At 50.4% G+C, this 16,053-nt stretch overlaps 2 protein-coding genes across 7 annotated transcripts in view; one reads left to right on the top strand and one right to left on the bottom strand.

The window, feature by feature from the left end:
* PSD2 (pleckstrin and Sec7 domain containing 2) overlaps window positions 1–14,117 on the top strand; it is a 58,626-nt gene extending 44,509 nt beyond the window's left edge. For 3 of the 4 annotated variants that reach the window (XM_044226342.1, XM_044226338.1, XM_044226335.1), the window contains exons 10-14: window positions 985–1,175; window positions 1,351–1,421; window positions 1,856–2,013; window positions 2,936–3,080; window positions 4,391–6,075. In XM_044226342.1, coding sequence (XP_044082277.1) covers window positions 985–1,175; window positions 1,351–1,421; window positions 1,856–2,013; window positions 2,936–3,080; window positions 4,391–4,837 — 1,012 coding nt within the window. In that variant the 3' untranslated portion in view covers window positions 4,838–6,075. Of the gene's footprint in view, window positions 1–984; window positions 1,176–1,350; window positions 1,422–1,855; window positions 2,014–2,935; window positions 3,081–4,390; window positions 6,076–8,612 lie in introns of those variants that run through there. The other variant, XM_044226349.1, reaches the window with a different exon arrangement.
* The window catches only part of NRG2 (neuregulin 2), a 177,421-nt gene continuing 175,485 nt past the window's right edge, over window positions 14,118–16,053 (bottom strand). For 2 of the 3 annotated variants that reach the window (XM_044226329.1, XM_044226331.1), the window contains one exon: window positions 14,118–14,996. In XM_044226329.1, coding sequence (XP_044082264.1) covers window positions 14,243–14,996 — 754 coding nt within the window. In that variant the 3' untranslated portion in view covers window positions 14,118–14,242. The remainder of the gene's footprint in view (window positions 14,997–16,053) is intronic. The other variant, XM_044226322.1, reaches the window with a different exon arrangement.

Below are 16,053 nucleotides of genomic sequence, written 5' to 3'. Positions count from 1 at the left end.
CTGATTTCTCCCAAACCACAGCTCTGGTGACCCCTGTCCAGCTGGCCAGAACCAGGTGTTAAGTTCCCCTTAGGGTACATTTTCTGCATTGATAAAAAGTGTACAATGTTAAACTTGTATGGAATTAATTAAACTGTGACTTTAGTTTCATGATGTCTACAACTTATTCTCTGTACTGGGGATATTGGCACTATTCCAATGATGATAGCTCTTCCCGTTTTGGGAGGTAGGCAGACAGGAGGCACGAATCCCCCTATAACACTAAGAATATGACCATATTTATGTAGTGACTTCTCTTGGCAGTAGAGAGAGGTGGTTGTCTGCCAACTTCTTCCCCTGCAAAGGCAGTGAGACCTGGAGGTGCCCAGCCATCTGGAAAGAGGTGTGGTGGCCTTGCTGGGTCAGGAGACTGAGAGGCTTCTGGGGAAAGTGGCTGCCCCAGCCTCTTGTGCTCCCCAGGGCAACCTTGGTCTTTGGGTTCATGTAGAGGTCACACATGTAAGTATTGTTAGGAAGCCCAGCAACCCTGGGAAGAGCTGACATTTTCTCCCAGGGCTCTAACGGGGAACCTAAACTTTAGGGTCCTCATCTACTGGCCCAGGGCCAGCTCAGACAGTGTCTGTGGGGCTTGGGCAGCCACTTCAGTATGGCTATGGGTCACAGCTCCCTGGGACTGGGCTTTCAGGATTGGAAAGAAGAGAAGAAAGACCAGGAATAAAATTAGTAAGGTCTCAACCTTTGTAGTCAGTGGTAAGGATTGGAGAGAGCTTGGAGGCCAAGAATCAGAGCTCAGAGGACATGGGTCAGAACTGAAGAGTGAGGGGACAGATCAAAGATCTGGATCTGTGATCTGGAATCAGAACCTTCTTATCTCTGCTCATTACCTCTGACTCTTTCCTAAAGATGGGTTGGTGGGGGAGAGAACATGTCCATGTGGGGCTAAGGCTTCCATGGAGATGGTGCTCAGGCCTAGCATTTTCCTAGTGATGAGGACGAGCTGAGGAAATCACTGTCTGAGCTGGTGGATGACAAGTTTGGGACAGGCACCAAGAAAGTGACACGGATCTTGGATGGTGGCAACCCCTTCCTGGATATCCCGCAGGCTCTCAGCGCTACCACCTACAAGCATGGTGTGCTGACTCGGAAGACTCACGCCGACATGGATGGCAAGAGGAGTGGGTGTCAGGCGGGGGAAGGGGCATGGGGAGGGATGCTAGTTCAGGGGAGAGGTTCTGGCTCCCATAGTCACTGCTCTAGGGATGCACACCCTGGTAGACATGCAGGGGCATGCAGGGGAGGAGATATCAGGCTGCGTAGTTGTGGCTGCACTACCCATACCCCCATCCCTAGCACCCCGTGGAAGGCGTGGCTGGAAGAAATTCTACGCGGTGCTCAAAGGGACCATCCTGTATCTACAGAAGGTGAGAGATTGCCCCCAGAGCCCTTACCCAGGAAGGGTCAGTGCTGTCCTTCAACTGGCCCCTGTCTAGTGGTGCCCAGAGTGTCCCTGGCAGGACCTGGGGCTTATGCAGATGCTGAGTCCTTCCCTCATTAAAGCCTGACTCGGGCTCACAGAGCTTCAGGTTTTCAGGGAGGAATCTTTCAAATACCAGGGCTCAGAAGATACACAGTGGAAGCTCTGAGCCTTGGGACAAACCAGGCTGTGGAGAGGAGTGGCTGGTGGGCTTTGTTGGGGTGGGCATGGTACCACAGTGGCAAGAGCTAAAGAATGGAGGGAAGGGAGGGACAGGAGTGGGAGCACGAGGGAGGGATGGCAAGGATGGAGGAAGTGTGGGTTAGCGAACCCAAGCCTGGTGATGACAGAGGCTTGCCTGCCCCCGGCCCACTTGTCCAGGATGAGTACAGGCCTGACAAAGCTCTGTCCGAGGGCGACCTCAAGAATGCCATTCGTGTGCACCATGCTCTGGCCACCAGGGCTTCTGACTACAGCAAGAAGTCCAATGTGCTCAAGCTGAAGACAGCTGACTGGAGGGTCTTCCTCTTCCAGGCACCGTAAGTAGGAATGGGAGGCCCTCCCTCCCACCCTGCGCTCAGGGCCTACAGCCTTGACTGACTGCACCCTGCTCCTCACCCGCCTTAGGTGAGGTGCTGTCGGCTTGCCCTCATGTCAGCCATAAGAGTGAGTGTGTCTGCGTGGCACAGACTGACAGCTGGGGTCCCCTGAAGTACAGGTTCTCAAGTGTGGGCCTGTCAGCATCTCCTGGAAACACGTTAGAAATGCAGTTTTTCTGGCCCCACATAGACCTACTGAATCAGCAGCTGCGGGCCGGGCCAGCAGTTGTGTTCTAACAGGCCAAACATTCTGGTGCGCACTGAAGTCCCTACATCAGGGCAAATGGGGTCGTAATGAATCCTCCCTCACTGTAAATCGGGGTGGGGAAATGAATGGGAAAGACTCGGCTTACAGTGTCCCCAGAAGGCCTTCTCTCCACTCCTCTAAATCCTATTCTGTGACTTGAGATTGGAGTTTCATATGTCAGAGGAGCTTAAAAGCAGAGAGGCTGGTAGAGGACCTCTCAGGATGGGAGTGGGCATTGTGGGTGAGGTAGTGGGGCAGGGACCAGAGGCCTGAGTGGGGATACCCCTTGCCTGTTTCCTCTAGGATCCACTGATCCAGGGATCAGTCTGGGCCCACTGACCCATGACTGTTAACTCTGGACCTAGAGGACTTTCTTTCCATGTGAAAATCCAGGTCTTAACCCAGAAGCTGGGACAGAGGCGAGCTCCCTACACAGACTTGACCGGACCCATCCAGCCCCTATTCTGCCATCCCCCCTCACTCCTTTGTCCCCCTTTGTGAAAGGAGTGACTCCCACCCTGTGCCAGGATAACAGTGGGTCCTGGGTGCTGGGTAGGGGACAGGGAGTCCTATTGTGAGGGGCTGGTGCCCTCTTCCTTCTCCTCCTGTCCCCAGGAGCAAGGAAGAAATGCTGTCCTGGATCCTTAGGATCAACCTGGTAGCTGCCATCTTCTCAGCCCCCTCCTTCCCTGCTGCTGTCAGCTCCATGAAGAAGTTCTGTCGGCCCCTGCTGCCCTCCTGCACCACTCGCCTGTGCCAGGTATGATCTCCTGGGACCCCAACACCACCTCCTCAGGCTGCGTCCAGCACCTCTCCCCACTGCTGCCATTCAGCAGTCTCTACCTCATCTCCTATATGGTGCCTGGTCTTGGGCTAAGGGACAGGGTGAAGAGACAGATCTTCTCCATCCCCATTGTACCCCATGCCCATTTACAGATTGGAAGACTGAGGCCACCCTCAGTGGGGTGGATAATATAGGCACCACACAGAGGCCGCATTCTTCTCTGCCAGTGGTGTAATGGCCTGTCGATGTCATTGTGGGTCTTGGGCATGGTGCATGTCTGAGCTTGGATGTGAGAGACTGAATGTGTCACAGGGAGCCAGGGATGGGCTGTGTCAGAGGGAGACAGACTGGGTCCTCATCTAGGGCTCTTTTGCTCTTCTTACTTACCCTGAATTATTTTATTGGTAATCCTAAAAAAACTCTTGCTCATCAGTACTTGAGTTTTTCAGGGGTTTTCTGGAGAGGAGAGGATACATGGTGGAGCACCCCTTGGGAGGCAGAGGGCAGGAGGAGCTCCATACTTCCTGTCTTTGTCAGGGCCTCTTTCATAGCGGGCCCTTGTCCTGGGTCTCTCCGCTGAGCTCCTCAGCGACTGCTTCTGCCCAGAGTCCCTGTGCGTGTACAGATGGTGCCCCCCCCACACAGCCCACGCATGCATTTACCATATGGGGACTCGTGTGCACATGTGCATGCACACCTGCTGGGTACACACACCCCCACCGCACACATGCATCACACATGCGCACACACACGCAGCTCGTTGCCCACACAGAACCAAGTGGTCTGCCTGTACTTTGGTGGGTGAGACTTATGCACACACTTGTCCGTGAGTAACAGTGTCTCTGACTGTCTGCGTGTGACGCTGGGACTTTGACCATCACGTGTGCCTGGGCAAGAATCCAAGAGAATGTGTGCCTCATATGGAGCCAGGCGTAGCCATGGCCAGACTGTCCCTTGGTCCACTGTGTTTGTGTGTGCATGTGTGAATCCATATGAACCAGTGTGGGATGCTGGTTCTGGTGGGATGGTGTGTCTGTGTCAGGTGTCTGTGTGGGCCTTCTAGCGTGAGGGTCTCTCATCTCCCGAGTCTGCCGTGGATTTATTTAGTGAAAGCAAGGTGGGAAGGAGGAGGGTGGAGGACCACTCCCTTAGGTACCCCCGCTACTTGATGACACTGGCCAGGCCTCAGTTTCCCTTTGTGGAAGCAGATCCAGCATGACAGGTGCAGACTCACTTCTATGACTTCTTGAGAGTGGGACCTCATAGTCTGGGACTTGTCTTTGTAGGAGGAGCAGCTGCGTTCTCATGAGAATAAGTTGAGGCAGGTGACTGCGGAGCTGGCTGAGCACAGGTGTCACCCCATCGAGAAGGGCGTCAAGTCCAAGGAGGCTGAGGAGAACCGGCTGAAGGAGCACTATCTCACTTTTGAGGTGGGATCTACTTGGGGGCTCTTGCGAAGGACAGGGCTGGGGCAGAAGGAGGAAGCCAGCTCTCCTCCTTCTCCTGTCACCAATATCATTCTGCAGCCGGGGGCTCCGGGTTTGAGGGTTCTCCACTTTGGGAGCTCCCCTGAGCCAGTCATGAGCCACGCAGGGCCTCCTGTGGGCCGGGCTGTGCAGTCTGGCTGCCAGTTGTTCATCAAACAGTTGTGCCTCACTTGTGTCTTTCAAAGAGCACAAGTTGGCTCCCACTCTTCTCCAAGACCCTCCTCACTTCCACACCCCCCACCATGACCCAGCCCCTCGGAGAGCTGTTACAACAAAACCATAAACAGCTCAAGCCCACCTGCACGACCCATCCCACTTTTGTCTCCCTTTCCTCTTCCACAGATATTTATCAGGCACAGCAACTAAGTTCTCCCTCCCATCCATCTTGCCTCTCTCTGGCCCCCACCCTGATTCTGCCTCCTGATGCTCTGTAAATGGGGCTGATGGAGCATCGCCTTCATAGGTGAACGAGAGGGGGCCAGCCTCAGGGAAGGAGGCAGGAACCACTTGTCCCTTTTGGACTGGGCTTTGTATTGACCTGCTTGGGGTGGGGGTGGACCATATAGAGGCTTAGATGGAACCTTTGGGGCAGGAAAGGCAGTAAGTCACCGATCTCAGTCTCTGCATTTCTACACTTATTTTCTACTGAAGTGTGAGGAAGAGAGGAGAGTTCCCAGGGAAGATCCTGACCTTTCAAAAAATAAAGCGGTACAGCATTCAAAATCTTCTCAGACCCACTCTCTCTGCAACGTTTAAAAAAAAAAAAAAAAGGGATGACAAAAACTACAGTGGACTGATCTCTTGCCAGTTGTCAGCATGATTCCCTTGTACTGATTGATTTAATCCTCATGTCAACTCTGTTGAAATGGGTTATTATCTGCATTTTACAGATGGGAAAATTGAGGCTTGGAGAGGGCAGACCACTTCCTTGAGGTGATGGTTAAGAAGTGTAGGAACCAGGATCCTAGCCCAAATGACTGAGTGTGACTCTGGCATTCTGGTCTTTCTCACTTACCCTGGCTGAACTGGGGGAGTGTGGAGGGAGGGGAGGTGAAGCCCAACAGTGAAGGGTCTTTCTGTTTATGTGGCAGAGTTGTGTGAGAACAGGGTCTTCTCACTGTTTGTCATTGCTTATTCTAGGACCTCAGCCTTTTCTGACTGTGGTGAGGGCTGGAAGCTCAGAGTCAGGCCCTCAGTTATAGTCAGCCAAATTTCCCTCCTAAATGTTTACCTATTTATAACACTTTTTTTTTTTTTGAGAGAGAGGGGTGGGGAAAGGGGCAGAGGGAGAGAGACAATCTTTATTTTTTTAAATTTAAATTCAATTAGCCAACATATAGTACATTATTAGTTTCAGATGTAGAGTTCACTAATTCATCAGTTTTGTATAACACCCACTGTTTATCACGTCATGTGCAATCCAAATGCCTGTCACCCAGTACCCCATGCCCCCACCCACCTCCCTGGGAGAGAGAGAATCTTAAGCAGGCTCCACACCTAACATGGAGCCCAACACAGGGATGGATCTCACAACCCTGAGATCATGACCTGAGCTGAAATCAAGAGTCCAATGGTTCATGACAGCCACCCAGCACCTCCCCACCCCAGGTTTATAATACTTTAAATAGCTCATGAATGTACTTCTCTGTTCATGTTACTCACCAGCAGTGGACACTCCTGAATGTTTTAATCACCAATCTGATAACATTAGTAAGGGGTATCTCATTGCCATTTTAATTTGAATTAAAAATTCTTTAATTGTGCAGGGCACCTGGCTGGCTCAGTTGGTTGAGCATCTGCCTTGGGCTCAGGTCATGATCCTGGGGCCCTGGGTCAGCAGGGAGACTGCTTCTCCCTCTTGTCCCTGCTCATGTTCTCTCTCTCTCTCACAAATAAATAAATAAAATCTTAAAAAATTAAAAAAAATTGTAAACACACATAGCATAAAATTTATCATGTTAACCATTTTAAAATGTGTAGTTCAGTAGTATTAAGCCTACTCACACTGTTGTACAACCAATCTCCAGAACTTTTTCATCTTCCCAAACTGAAACTCTATACCCATCAAAGAGCAACTCTTCTCCAACTCCCCCTGCCCCATCCTTGGCAAACACTGTTCTAGTTTCTGTCTCTGCAGATTCCTCTAGTTACTGCATATTAGTGGAATAATATAGAATTTGTGTTTTTGTGGCTGGCTTATGCTCAAGTTTATCCATGTTGCAGCATGTGTTAGAATTTCCTTCCTTTTTAAGGCGGAATTCTATTCCATTGTATGTAGATACCACATCTTATCTTTTCATCTGCTGCTGGACATTTGGGTTGCTTTCATCTGTTGGCTTTTGTAAATAGTGTTGTTATGCACTTGGGTATGCACATATTTCTGAGACCTGCCTTAAATTCTTTTGGGTATATACTCAGAAGTGGTACTGCTGGAGTACAAGGCAATATTATTATTATTATTATATATTTTTTAAAGATTTTATTTATTTATTTGACAGACAGAGATCACAAGTAGGCAAAGAGGCAGGCAGAGAGAGAGGAGGAAGCAGGCTCCCCGCTGAGCAGAGAGCCCGACGCGGGGCTCGATCCCAGGACCCTGAGATCATGACCTGAGCCGAAGGCAGCGGCTTAACCCACTGAGCCACCCAGGCGCCCCCAAGGCAATATTATTTTTAATGCTGAAGAACAACCATACTGTTTCCTTTTTTGAAAAAAAAATTTTATTTATTTATTAGAGTATGGCAGAGAGAGAGAAGGAGAGAGAGGATTTCAAGCAGACTTCCCAGTGAGCGCAGAGCCCTGTGGAGGGCTCCATCTCATTGACCCTGGGATCATGACCTGAACCCAAACCAAGAGCTACCAGGCGCCCCCAGACTGTTTCCTATGGCGGTAGGCCATGGTTCCCACCAGCAGCGCATGAGGGTTCTAATCTTCCTACACCTTCACCAACACTCACTCTCTGACTTTTCTCTGATAGTAGATGTTCCAATAGGTGTGAGGGGGTATCTCTTTGTGGTTTTGAGGTGCATTTCCCTGATGATGAGTGGTGTTGAATGTCATTTTATGAGCTTATTGACTATTTGTATGTCTTCTTTGGAGAAATGTCTAAGATATTTGCTCTTTTTTTTTTTTTTTTTTATTTATTTATTTGAGAGAGAGAGACAGTGAGACAGAGCATGAGCGAGGAGAAGGTCAGAGAGCGAAGCAGACTCCCCATGGAGCTGGGAGCCTGATGTGGGACTCGATCCCGGGACTCCAGGATCACGCCCTGAGCCGAAGGCAGTCGTCCAACCAACTGCGCCACCCAGGCGTCCCAGATATTTGCTCTTTTTAAGTTGGGTTGTATTTCTGTTGTTGAATTGTAGGAGTTTTTCATATATTCTTGATAGTAGACCCTTATCAGAGGATTTGCAAATATTTTTTTCCACCCTGTGGATTGCCTTTTCACTCTATTGATTGTCCTTTGATACACATGAGATTTTTTTTTTTTTAAAAAGATTTCATTTAGGGCACTTTTACCTTTATTTTAAAGATTATTTTTTATTATTTATGAGAGAGAGAAAGAGAACACAAGCAGGGGGTGGGGCAAAGGGAGAGGGAGAAGCAGACTCCCCACTGAAGCAGGGAGCCTGATGGGGGTGGGTCAATCCAAGACCCTGGGGTCATGACTTGAGCTGAAGACAGACCCTTAACTGACTGAGCCACCCAGGCACCCGAGACACAAGAGTTTTAAATTTTGTAATCCCATCTGTCAACTTTTATTTTGGTTATCTGTACTTTTGCTGTCATACTCATCATTGCCCCTTAACTTGAATTTTTAAAATTAGGAGTTAAAGTTCTGTGTATGCCCCTTGCCTATTTTTTAATTGGATTGTTTATCTCCTTTTTATTGATTTGTGAGAGCACTCTGAATAATAAGGAAATTAGTCTTTTGTCACATAAGGTCCAAATACTTTTTTTTTTTGCATCTTCTTGTTTGTCCTTTGACTTTGTTTTTGGCCTTTCTCTGCCTTTTTTCTAGAAAAGCCGTTATGAGACCTATATCCACCTCCTGGCTGTGAAAATCAAAGTGGGCTCAGACGACCTGGAGCGGATTGAGGCCCGACTGGCCACTCTGGAAGGGGACGACCCTTCTCTGCGCAAGACACACTCAAGCCCCGCCCTCAGTCAGGGCCACGGGACTATGACTGGCAGCAGAGCTACAAAGGATACCACGGGGCCTGACACTTAGCTGGTGTGGATGGGCAGGCCCCAGAGGCAGGCAAATGTCCCTAGAGGGGTCAGTGAGCACAATTCCAGCCAGGGGCCACTTGTGCCAGCTCCAGGCAGTTGACAGGCAGCCAGAGGGGTGTGGAGAGCCCTGTGGCCCAGGGAGATGGAGATATTCTTTGTGGTACTGATCTTCTTGCTTTCTGGGGTTGATCTGGGCCTCAGACCTTCTCTCCAGCCCTCACATTCCTCTCTACCACCAAGCCTCATTGTCTAGGCCAGTTGTGTGCATGCTCTAGCCACGATCTCACTGGAGGAGAAGGAAGGGCAGCTGGCCTTGCAGGCCCTCCTCCCCTTCTCACAAGTTCCTTCCCTCATCTCTCTTGTTCCCAAGGGCAGGTCTGGACTCCAGCTGTCAGCTTGGGTCTCCACCTGTTCTCATCCACCTTCCTCAGACTTGAACAACAGCAGGTCTGTGGACCACCAGCACCATCCTGCCCGCGCCACCCACCCCGTAGCTTCTGGAACCACGCCCTGTTCTCCTGCCTCCCTTTGCTGTAATCCACGACCTGGGCCTGCTCTCTTGATGTCAAGCTGTCTACTCATGTGTGTGTCCACCTCACCTTCCATTCATGGAGGCCACTCCTACTTTCTTTTATATGGACAAAAATGTATATATATAAGAATTATATATATATAAGGAACCCCTTTAAAGATGATTTTGAAATTGATATCAAGATGAAATAAGATGAAGGAAAGCCTATTTCAGAACTCTACCTATTAGTGAGGAAGGCTGTAACCTGGCCCCTTGGTGGCCCAGACACTCTGGGAGAGAAGGTGCTGACCTTCTCTCACTCCCTTTTCCCCTCTTCCGGCTGACCTGTGACTTACACTGCTCTTACAGTTGATGTTTGGAATAAATAGACAGCGTGTGTGTGTGTACGCTACCCCATCTGTCCCATGGGCATTCTGGGGTGTTAGTGGGATGGGACCATGGCCTTGTTTATATTTTGGTCTTTATGTTGGTGCTGCCAGGTCTCTGAGCTCCAGAGGTGGCCTCTTTTACAGACCTACTGCTCCCAGAACAAAAGACACTCTGCCTTGCAAACAGCCACTTGTCAACAAGCCCAAAGATGTTTGGTGGAGGAAGGTTATGGAAGCCATTAATTCCCGGTCTTGGGAAGAGGTGGAGTAAGAAGTTCCTGATTGGTTTTTAAGCTGATATTTCTTTCACTCTTCCAGTGACTCAGAAATGCTAGTTAAGGACATGCCTGAGAAGGATGGAAAAATCTGCCATGGGATGATCAGACTAGTATCTTGTAAACCCTGAATTCCTCAGATGGACCAGTGGTGGAGGTGATCGGCCTTCAGTGAGCTATGATGAGCAGGTCCTTTATACTTTTAAAATAGATTAGTTTGGGCAGCATTTTGATATGTGGTAACATATTGAGTTAGTGGCAAGGTTGGGTTATCTTATTAAGTACCTAACATGTACAAGCACGCTCACATTTGATACAAGGTATGTATGAATCTGTGGAAAGATATAGTGATTTAAATCCAGATTATTTAATTTGGATTAGCTAATGTGTATTTTATACCCAAACCATCTGGGCCCTTCGTTTTGCTGAGGGGAAGTGTTCATTTAAATGAACTTGAAAGAGCAATGTAACATAACAAAGCTCTCTGTACTTTCTCCATGCTGGCTCAAAGGTCTTTGATTTTTGGGGTCAACTTCCCACCCTCCACCTCATGAGGTGGGTGAGTGAAAGCAGAGGAGCAAGTTTCTGTCTGCTGCAGACAGGCTTCCCTGAGCACTAGTGATGTCTCCCATCAGTAAAAAAAATCTTTAGTTCATTTTCTTAATTGTATAATTATTTATTGTAAATTATATACATGTACTACTGTACTAAAATATTATGTACATTATAAAAACATACACAAAAATAGAAATTTAAAAAGATGAGATGAAAATAAACCTAAATGAAAGTTCTAATATATTTTTTCCTGTATTCTAATGGACCATCATATTTCCCCCAACTTCCGCCCGTAATATGCCCATTTTCCAGCTGTCCAAATCCAGGGGCTGGAGGACCGCGGGTGAGATGCAATAAGTGGTTTGCGCCACCTGGTGGTCCTGGGAAGTGGCTGTGGGCTCAGGGACTTCTGGGGGCTGACCCTTGACCACAGTGTTTCTTCAACCTTCATTTTCTTATTCATTGAAGGTCACCAGTGCTGCACACTGCGCTAGGTGCCGAGGATAGTGTGGTGAGAAAAGGACTGAGCAGCTCTCTGTCCACATGGGGCTCACAGTCTAGTGGAGAAGGGACAGGCGGTCACCATTACCATTTGGAACCCTGGGAGCCCTGGGGAGAAAGCCAAAACTGACCTGGCAGAGAGAGAAGAAATAACTGGAGTGGAGAAGAAGACTCTGATTCAGGAAGCCACCTGAATGTCCTGAGTGCTCCTGGAGGGCAGGGTGGTAGTGGGAAAGTCCCTTAACAGGGCTATACCTCTTCCTGATGGGCCACACTAAGGACATCTCAAGGCAGAAATTTGAGAAACAGAGTGGGAAATGAGCCTCTCTGGCCACATCTCTCCCAGGTCCCATTCATACCTGTGAAATGAATGGATGGTGAATTCCATTAGGTTCTGGCCTTAGATTCCTGGTGGGTGTTTTAGGATCCAGAGCAGAAAACCAAGCTACCAAACTATTCAATACAACTACCTGGGGTCATAAAAGGTCCAGGGGGGGGGTTCACCAAGACATCAGTCACAATTATTGGGGTCCACATAGAGGTCAGGTGGGTTCATTGGAGTCAGAGGTGGTTTCTAACTGAAAATTTAGAAGGTAACAGCAACTCAGAGCCCTCAGAAGGGTCAAGTTTGACCCTGAGGGTTTGTGAAAAGGTCAATGGGTTCACCAAGAAGTTGTTCACGATTATTGGGGTTCACATAGAGGTCAGAAGTCATATAGAGGAATTATTGGCTGTCAGAAAATTTTAAAGCCAACAGTAAACTAACTCAGAGCTAGCAAAGGGATCTGGATGAGATCACAAGATGGGGCCTGGGAGAGATCAGTGATTTGCAGGTTTATATACCATCTAGTTCACTCTTTCCTTTATTTCTTTGTAACAGGTGCTTTTTTTCCCCAGCACCCCCACAGTGAACACAATGACTTTAGTTCTTTACTTTTCCTCATTACCTCCATTTCATCCAGCTTTTGCCATTCTGTGATTCAAGAATGCAAGGCACAGGATACCATCATCATCAAATTAGCCATTAATAGGCATCATGTGCCAGAAGCATTCCTGGGTGCTTTATATATAATCTCCACAACAATCCTTTGAGGTAGGTGTCAGCATCACCACTTTACAGCTGAGGAAACAGCAGCCTAGAGAAGTCACACCGCCAAGGAGGGCAGAGCTGGAACTGGAGTTCAACTCCTCTCAACCTTAAGCCTCTCCAGCCCTCCCATTTGTAGGTCTCTAAACTGACCACACACATTCTAGGGGCATCTGTGCATGCGCACGCTCAAGTCAACCACCTGAGACCTCTGGATAGAAGACTCCCTTGTGTCTGGCTGGAGCATAAGGGTTCCTGGCACTAGGCACTGGTTTAATAAATGAGTCAACAAGGGAAAGGCTTCTTAACCCTGGACCTCCATTTGCCTTCTCTATGCCTTCATCAGGGACTGCAGGTTTAGACAGGCCCTGGCTCTGAGGGGCTATAAAGTTGGGAAAAGCACAACACCCTGTGGGCTTACAAGCTGCAGCAGCTGTGGTCTTCCTGGCAGCCAAGGGTACCCATTATGCCATCTTGCATGTCCAGGCTTTGCCTATGACATGCCTGAGGCCGCAAGGGTCATCTTGCCTCAGCTGCCCTAGTGCCAACCCCACAAGCCTTCCCTTCTCACCCACATAGGCCGGAAATTGCTGCCTCAGTGCAGTCTCAGTAGCTCCAGGGCAGGAACTGGGCCAGGGTTCTGAGACTGAGCTCAAAGCAGAGTAATATGCATCAGCCCCTTGGACAGGTTCCCTGGCAGGTAGGGGGGATATCTTGTGAATATTCTTGGAAAAGGGAGGAGGGTTGCAGCCTGTCCTAGGGGCTGAAGCCAGGTAGATTAGAGGGACTGTCTCTTCCTCCCTGGGACTACCCTGGCCCTCTCCAGTCTCCACACCGTCATCCATCCATCTCCACCCAGGTCCTCCTTGTCTTCTCTCCCCACCAGGGGGCTAGGCACACACAGTCAAACATGAGTTATTTCTGATTTTATTTATAATATAAAAATGTTCAAGTGTCAACAGTCAGGTGTTTGGACATTTCAGGGCAGGGTTCCCATTTGTTTGTTTGGTGTATTTTTTGTTTTTGTTTTTGTTTTTTTTGAAACAATTACTTTTTTGACAAATTAGCAGTGGACCCAGTTTTGCGGGGGTGGGGAGGACAGGGCTGGAGAGGGAGTGGAAGTCGTAGGTGGCTTGGGGTCTGGAAGAAATGGTGTTACTTTATTGCTAAAAGGGGAATCAAATACACTGTGGAGTGGCTCTTCTCGGTCCCAGCGTGACCATGCATCCAATCTAAAGAATCTGAAATGCAAAGGACATGCAGGCATAAAATAGAAAAGACAACCTGTAAACGAAGGTGCTGCAGAGGACGGAAGGGCATCCTGGAGGCCACTGGGAGGAGGAGCCTGAAAGTTGGGGCCCTGGAAGAGCTGCCCCCTCCCTGGAGCCAGGACTGTCGGGAAGATCTCTGTCTCAGTGCCCCCTCCCTTAGCAGCTGTAAGGATCAGGGAGGCCCTCTCCCCATTCTGGTTGCTGTCGCTGGGCCTTAAGTCTCCCCCTGAATGTTACCCGACCCCAGCTCTAGCTCCAAGCCTAGATCCCTGCCTTCTCTTCAGGGGGTCGGGGACTCAAGATCTGCCTGGGGGCAAAACTGCTACTGTTCTCCTTTTCTTCCTCAGGGCCAGTCCCCTCCCCGCCCCCACCAGCACCCAGCAGCCTCTTCTTTGCCAGCTTCCTCTCACTCCTGCCAGCTTGGGATCCTATATTCCCCTACCCCGCACCCCACAACCCGACTTCTCTCCAGGAGCCCCAGATTAGCGTACAGCAAAAGGCACCACAATATAGGTTTCTATTAAAGAGTCAAAAAATTGGCCCATCTCTCTTTTTTTTTTGTTGTTTCTTTTTTTTTTCCGAAGCTGTAAATCAGGATGTTACATATAAATAGTTTCCCTATAAAAACGTCTTTGCCGTTAGCTAGTATTATAAGAGAATTTTTGCTAAAATGAAAATAAAACATTTTGTTATACCTTTTTCCTTTTATAGAAAATAAAAATATTTTTATTTCTTTTTTTCCTCCTTTTTCTCTCCAGGCGGTGGTCTCTGTCCTCCTTAAAGACAGTGGGGCAGGCGAGGCGGAGGGGGCGGCGGGCGGCGGGGGCCCCTAGAGGGGCGCCGAGTCCTGCTTGCCCCGCGGGGGCGGCCCGCGGCTGTGTCTGCTGCTGGCCCGCGTGCTGTGGCTGTCCAGGGAGTAGTAAGTCCTGCTGTCGGCCGCCGGGCACAGCGGCGGCGAGTCCGAGCGCAGCGCGTCGTGAGCCCCGCGCAGGCCGAGAAAAGGCGTGCTCTCGGCCGCCAGCGCCCCGTCCGCGTCGTCGTCCGAGGCAGAAGCCGAGCCGCCACCCGAGCCGCTGCTCAGCGATAGCGAGTCCCGCGCCGCGCGTGCGCGCTGCGCCGCCAGCCCGTTGAGGCGCGAGCGGCGCCAGCGCCGGGGCCCCGCCGACGTCCTGCGGGACGCGCCGCGAGCGCGCGGCCGCGGCGGTGGCGGGGGCGCGCACTCCTGCGTGGTCTCGTACTCGTCGTCCTCCGGGATGCGGAAGGGGCTGGCGGGCAGGCTGCCCAGGCTGCCGCCCAGCGCGCAGGCCCCGCGCCGCGGCCCCGGCCCCGCCGCGGGGTAGTAGTAGCTGTCGTAGCTGCGCTGCATGTCCGCGCCCGGCCCGGGCCCCGGGCCGGGGGGCGCCGGCTGCCGCAGTAGCGGCTGCTGCTCCGCCAGGCGGTAGCTGATGGGCGCGGCCGGCGGCAGCGACACTGCGTGCGCCGAGTTCGGGGAGGTGATCTCAAAAGTCGGCACCTGCGTGGCCAGCGAGTAGTGGAAGTCCACGGGGGACAGGCGCGCGGGCGTGGTCAGTGCCGACACGTACCTGCGGGGAGAGGCAGAGGCATGGGCGGGGGGCTACGGGGTGGGGTTGAAAGGGTGGATCCCGACGGAAAGAAGCGGTCTTGCCTGGGACTCAGCGGCTAGGAATCATGGTGGCCCTCCTTACTGTCCTTAAGCAATTTCCTTAACCTCTACCAGGCTCAATTGCCTTATCTGTTAAATGGGGATAACCACAATGCTCATTCTATGGCGTCGCTGGGATGATTCCATAAATGTATCAAATGGAATGCCAGTTCCTGCTTGGTGATCCTGCCCGAACGATCCTTCCGTGTGGGGGATGCGCATAGTCACCAGGATTTCTGAACGGTTACTTTGGGTCAGGCTCAGATTGGAGCATTTTACATGTATTATCTCATCTAACACAGCAATACTCTAAGACCCTCAGGTTAGTTCCATACTGCACATGAGGAAAACTAAGACTCAAAACATTTAAGTGACCTGCTCAGGGTTCATGAAATCAGGAAGTGGTAGAGCTGGGATTTGAACTGACGCCAGGCAGGAACCAGGACTTACACTTCAGTGCTCTCAGAGTCCGCATTACTCTTTTTTTGAATCACCTCACTTACCTTTCCGCCCTCCTTCACACGTACATCCAATTAGCTACCATTCCCCAACTCCTGGAACACACCCTGTGCCCTGCTCTACCCCATTCTGGGCCTGGTTGTTCTCTCTGGTCATTACCGGACTCCAGGGCCCCTCCTCCACAGTATGCAGTTTTCCAGAGCAATCTTTTACCGTCACTGTTTTGCTTAAGGAGGCCGTTCCTGCTTACCCATTCAAGGCCCCCATTATAAGCAGAGACCAGGGCCATTGCCATTTACCTGCCCGGCCTAGTTGTTCAGAGCCAGCTCCACTCTCCCTACAGCTCACCCTGGCTCCGGGCACCTCACTCACTAGTCATGTTCTGAAACTGGATGCTGGAAAATCTCAGAGTGCTTCCCTTGCCTGAAGTGCTCTTCTTGTCTCTGCGTCCCAACCATTCAGAAGTCCTACTTCGACTGAAAACAACAGCTGCACCTAGTGTAGCTGGGTAGGAGGCA

Source organism: Neovison vison, chromosome 1 (assembly GCF_020171115.1).
Source record: "Neovison vison isolate M4711 chromosome 1, ASM_NN_V1, whole genome shotgun sequence".
Taxonomy (NCBI): Eukaryota; Metazoa; Chordata; class Mammalia; order Carnivora; family Mustelidae; genus Neogale; species Neogale vison.
This window is presented reverse-complemented; position numbering and strand designations above follow the sequence as displayed.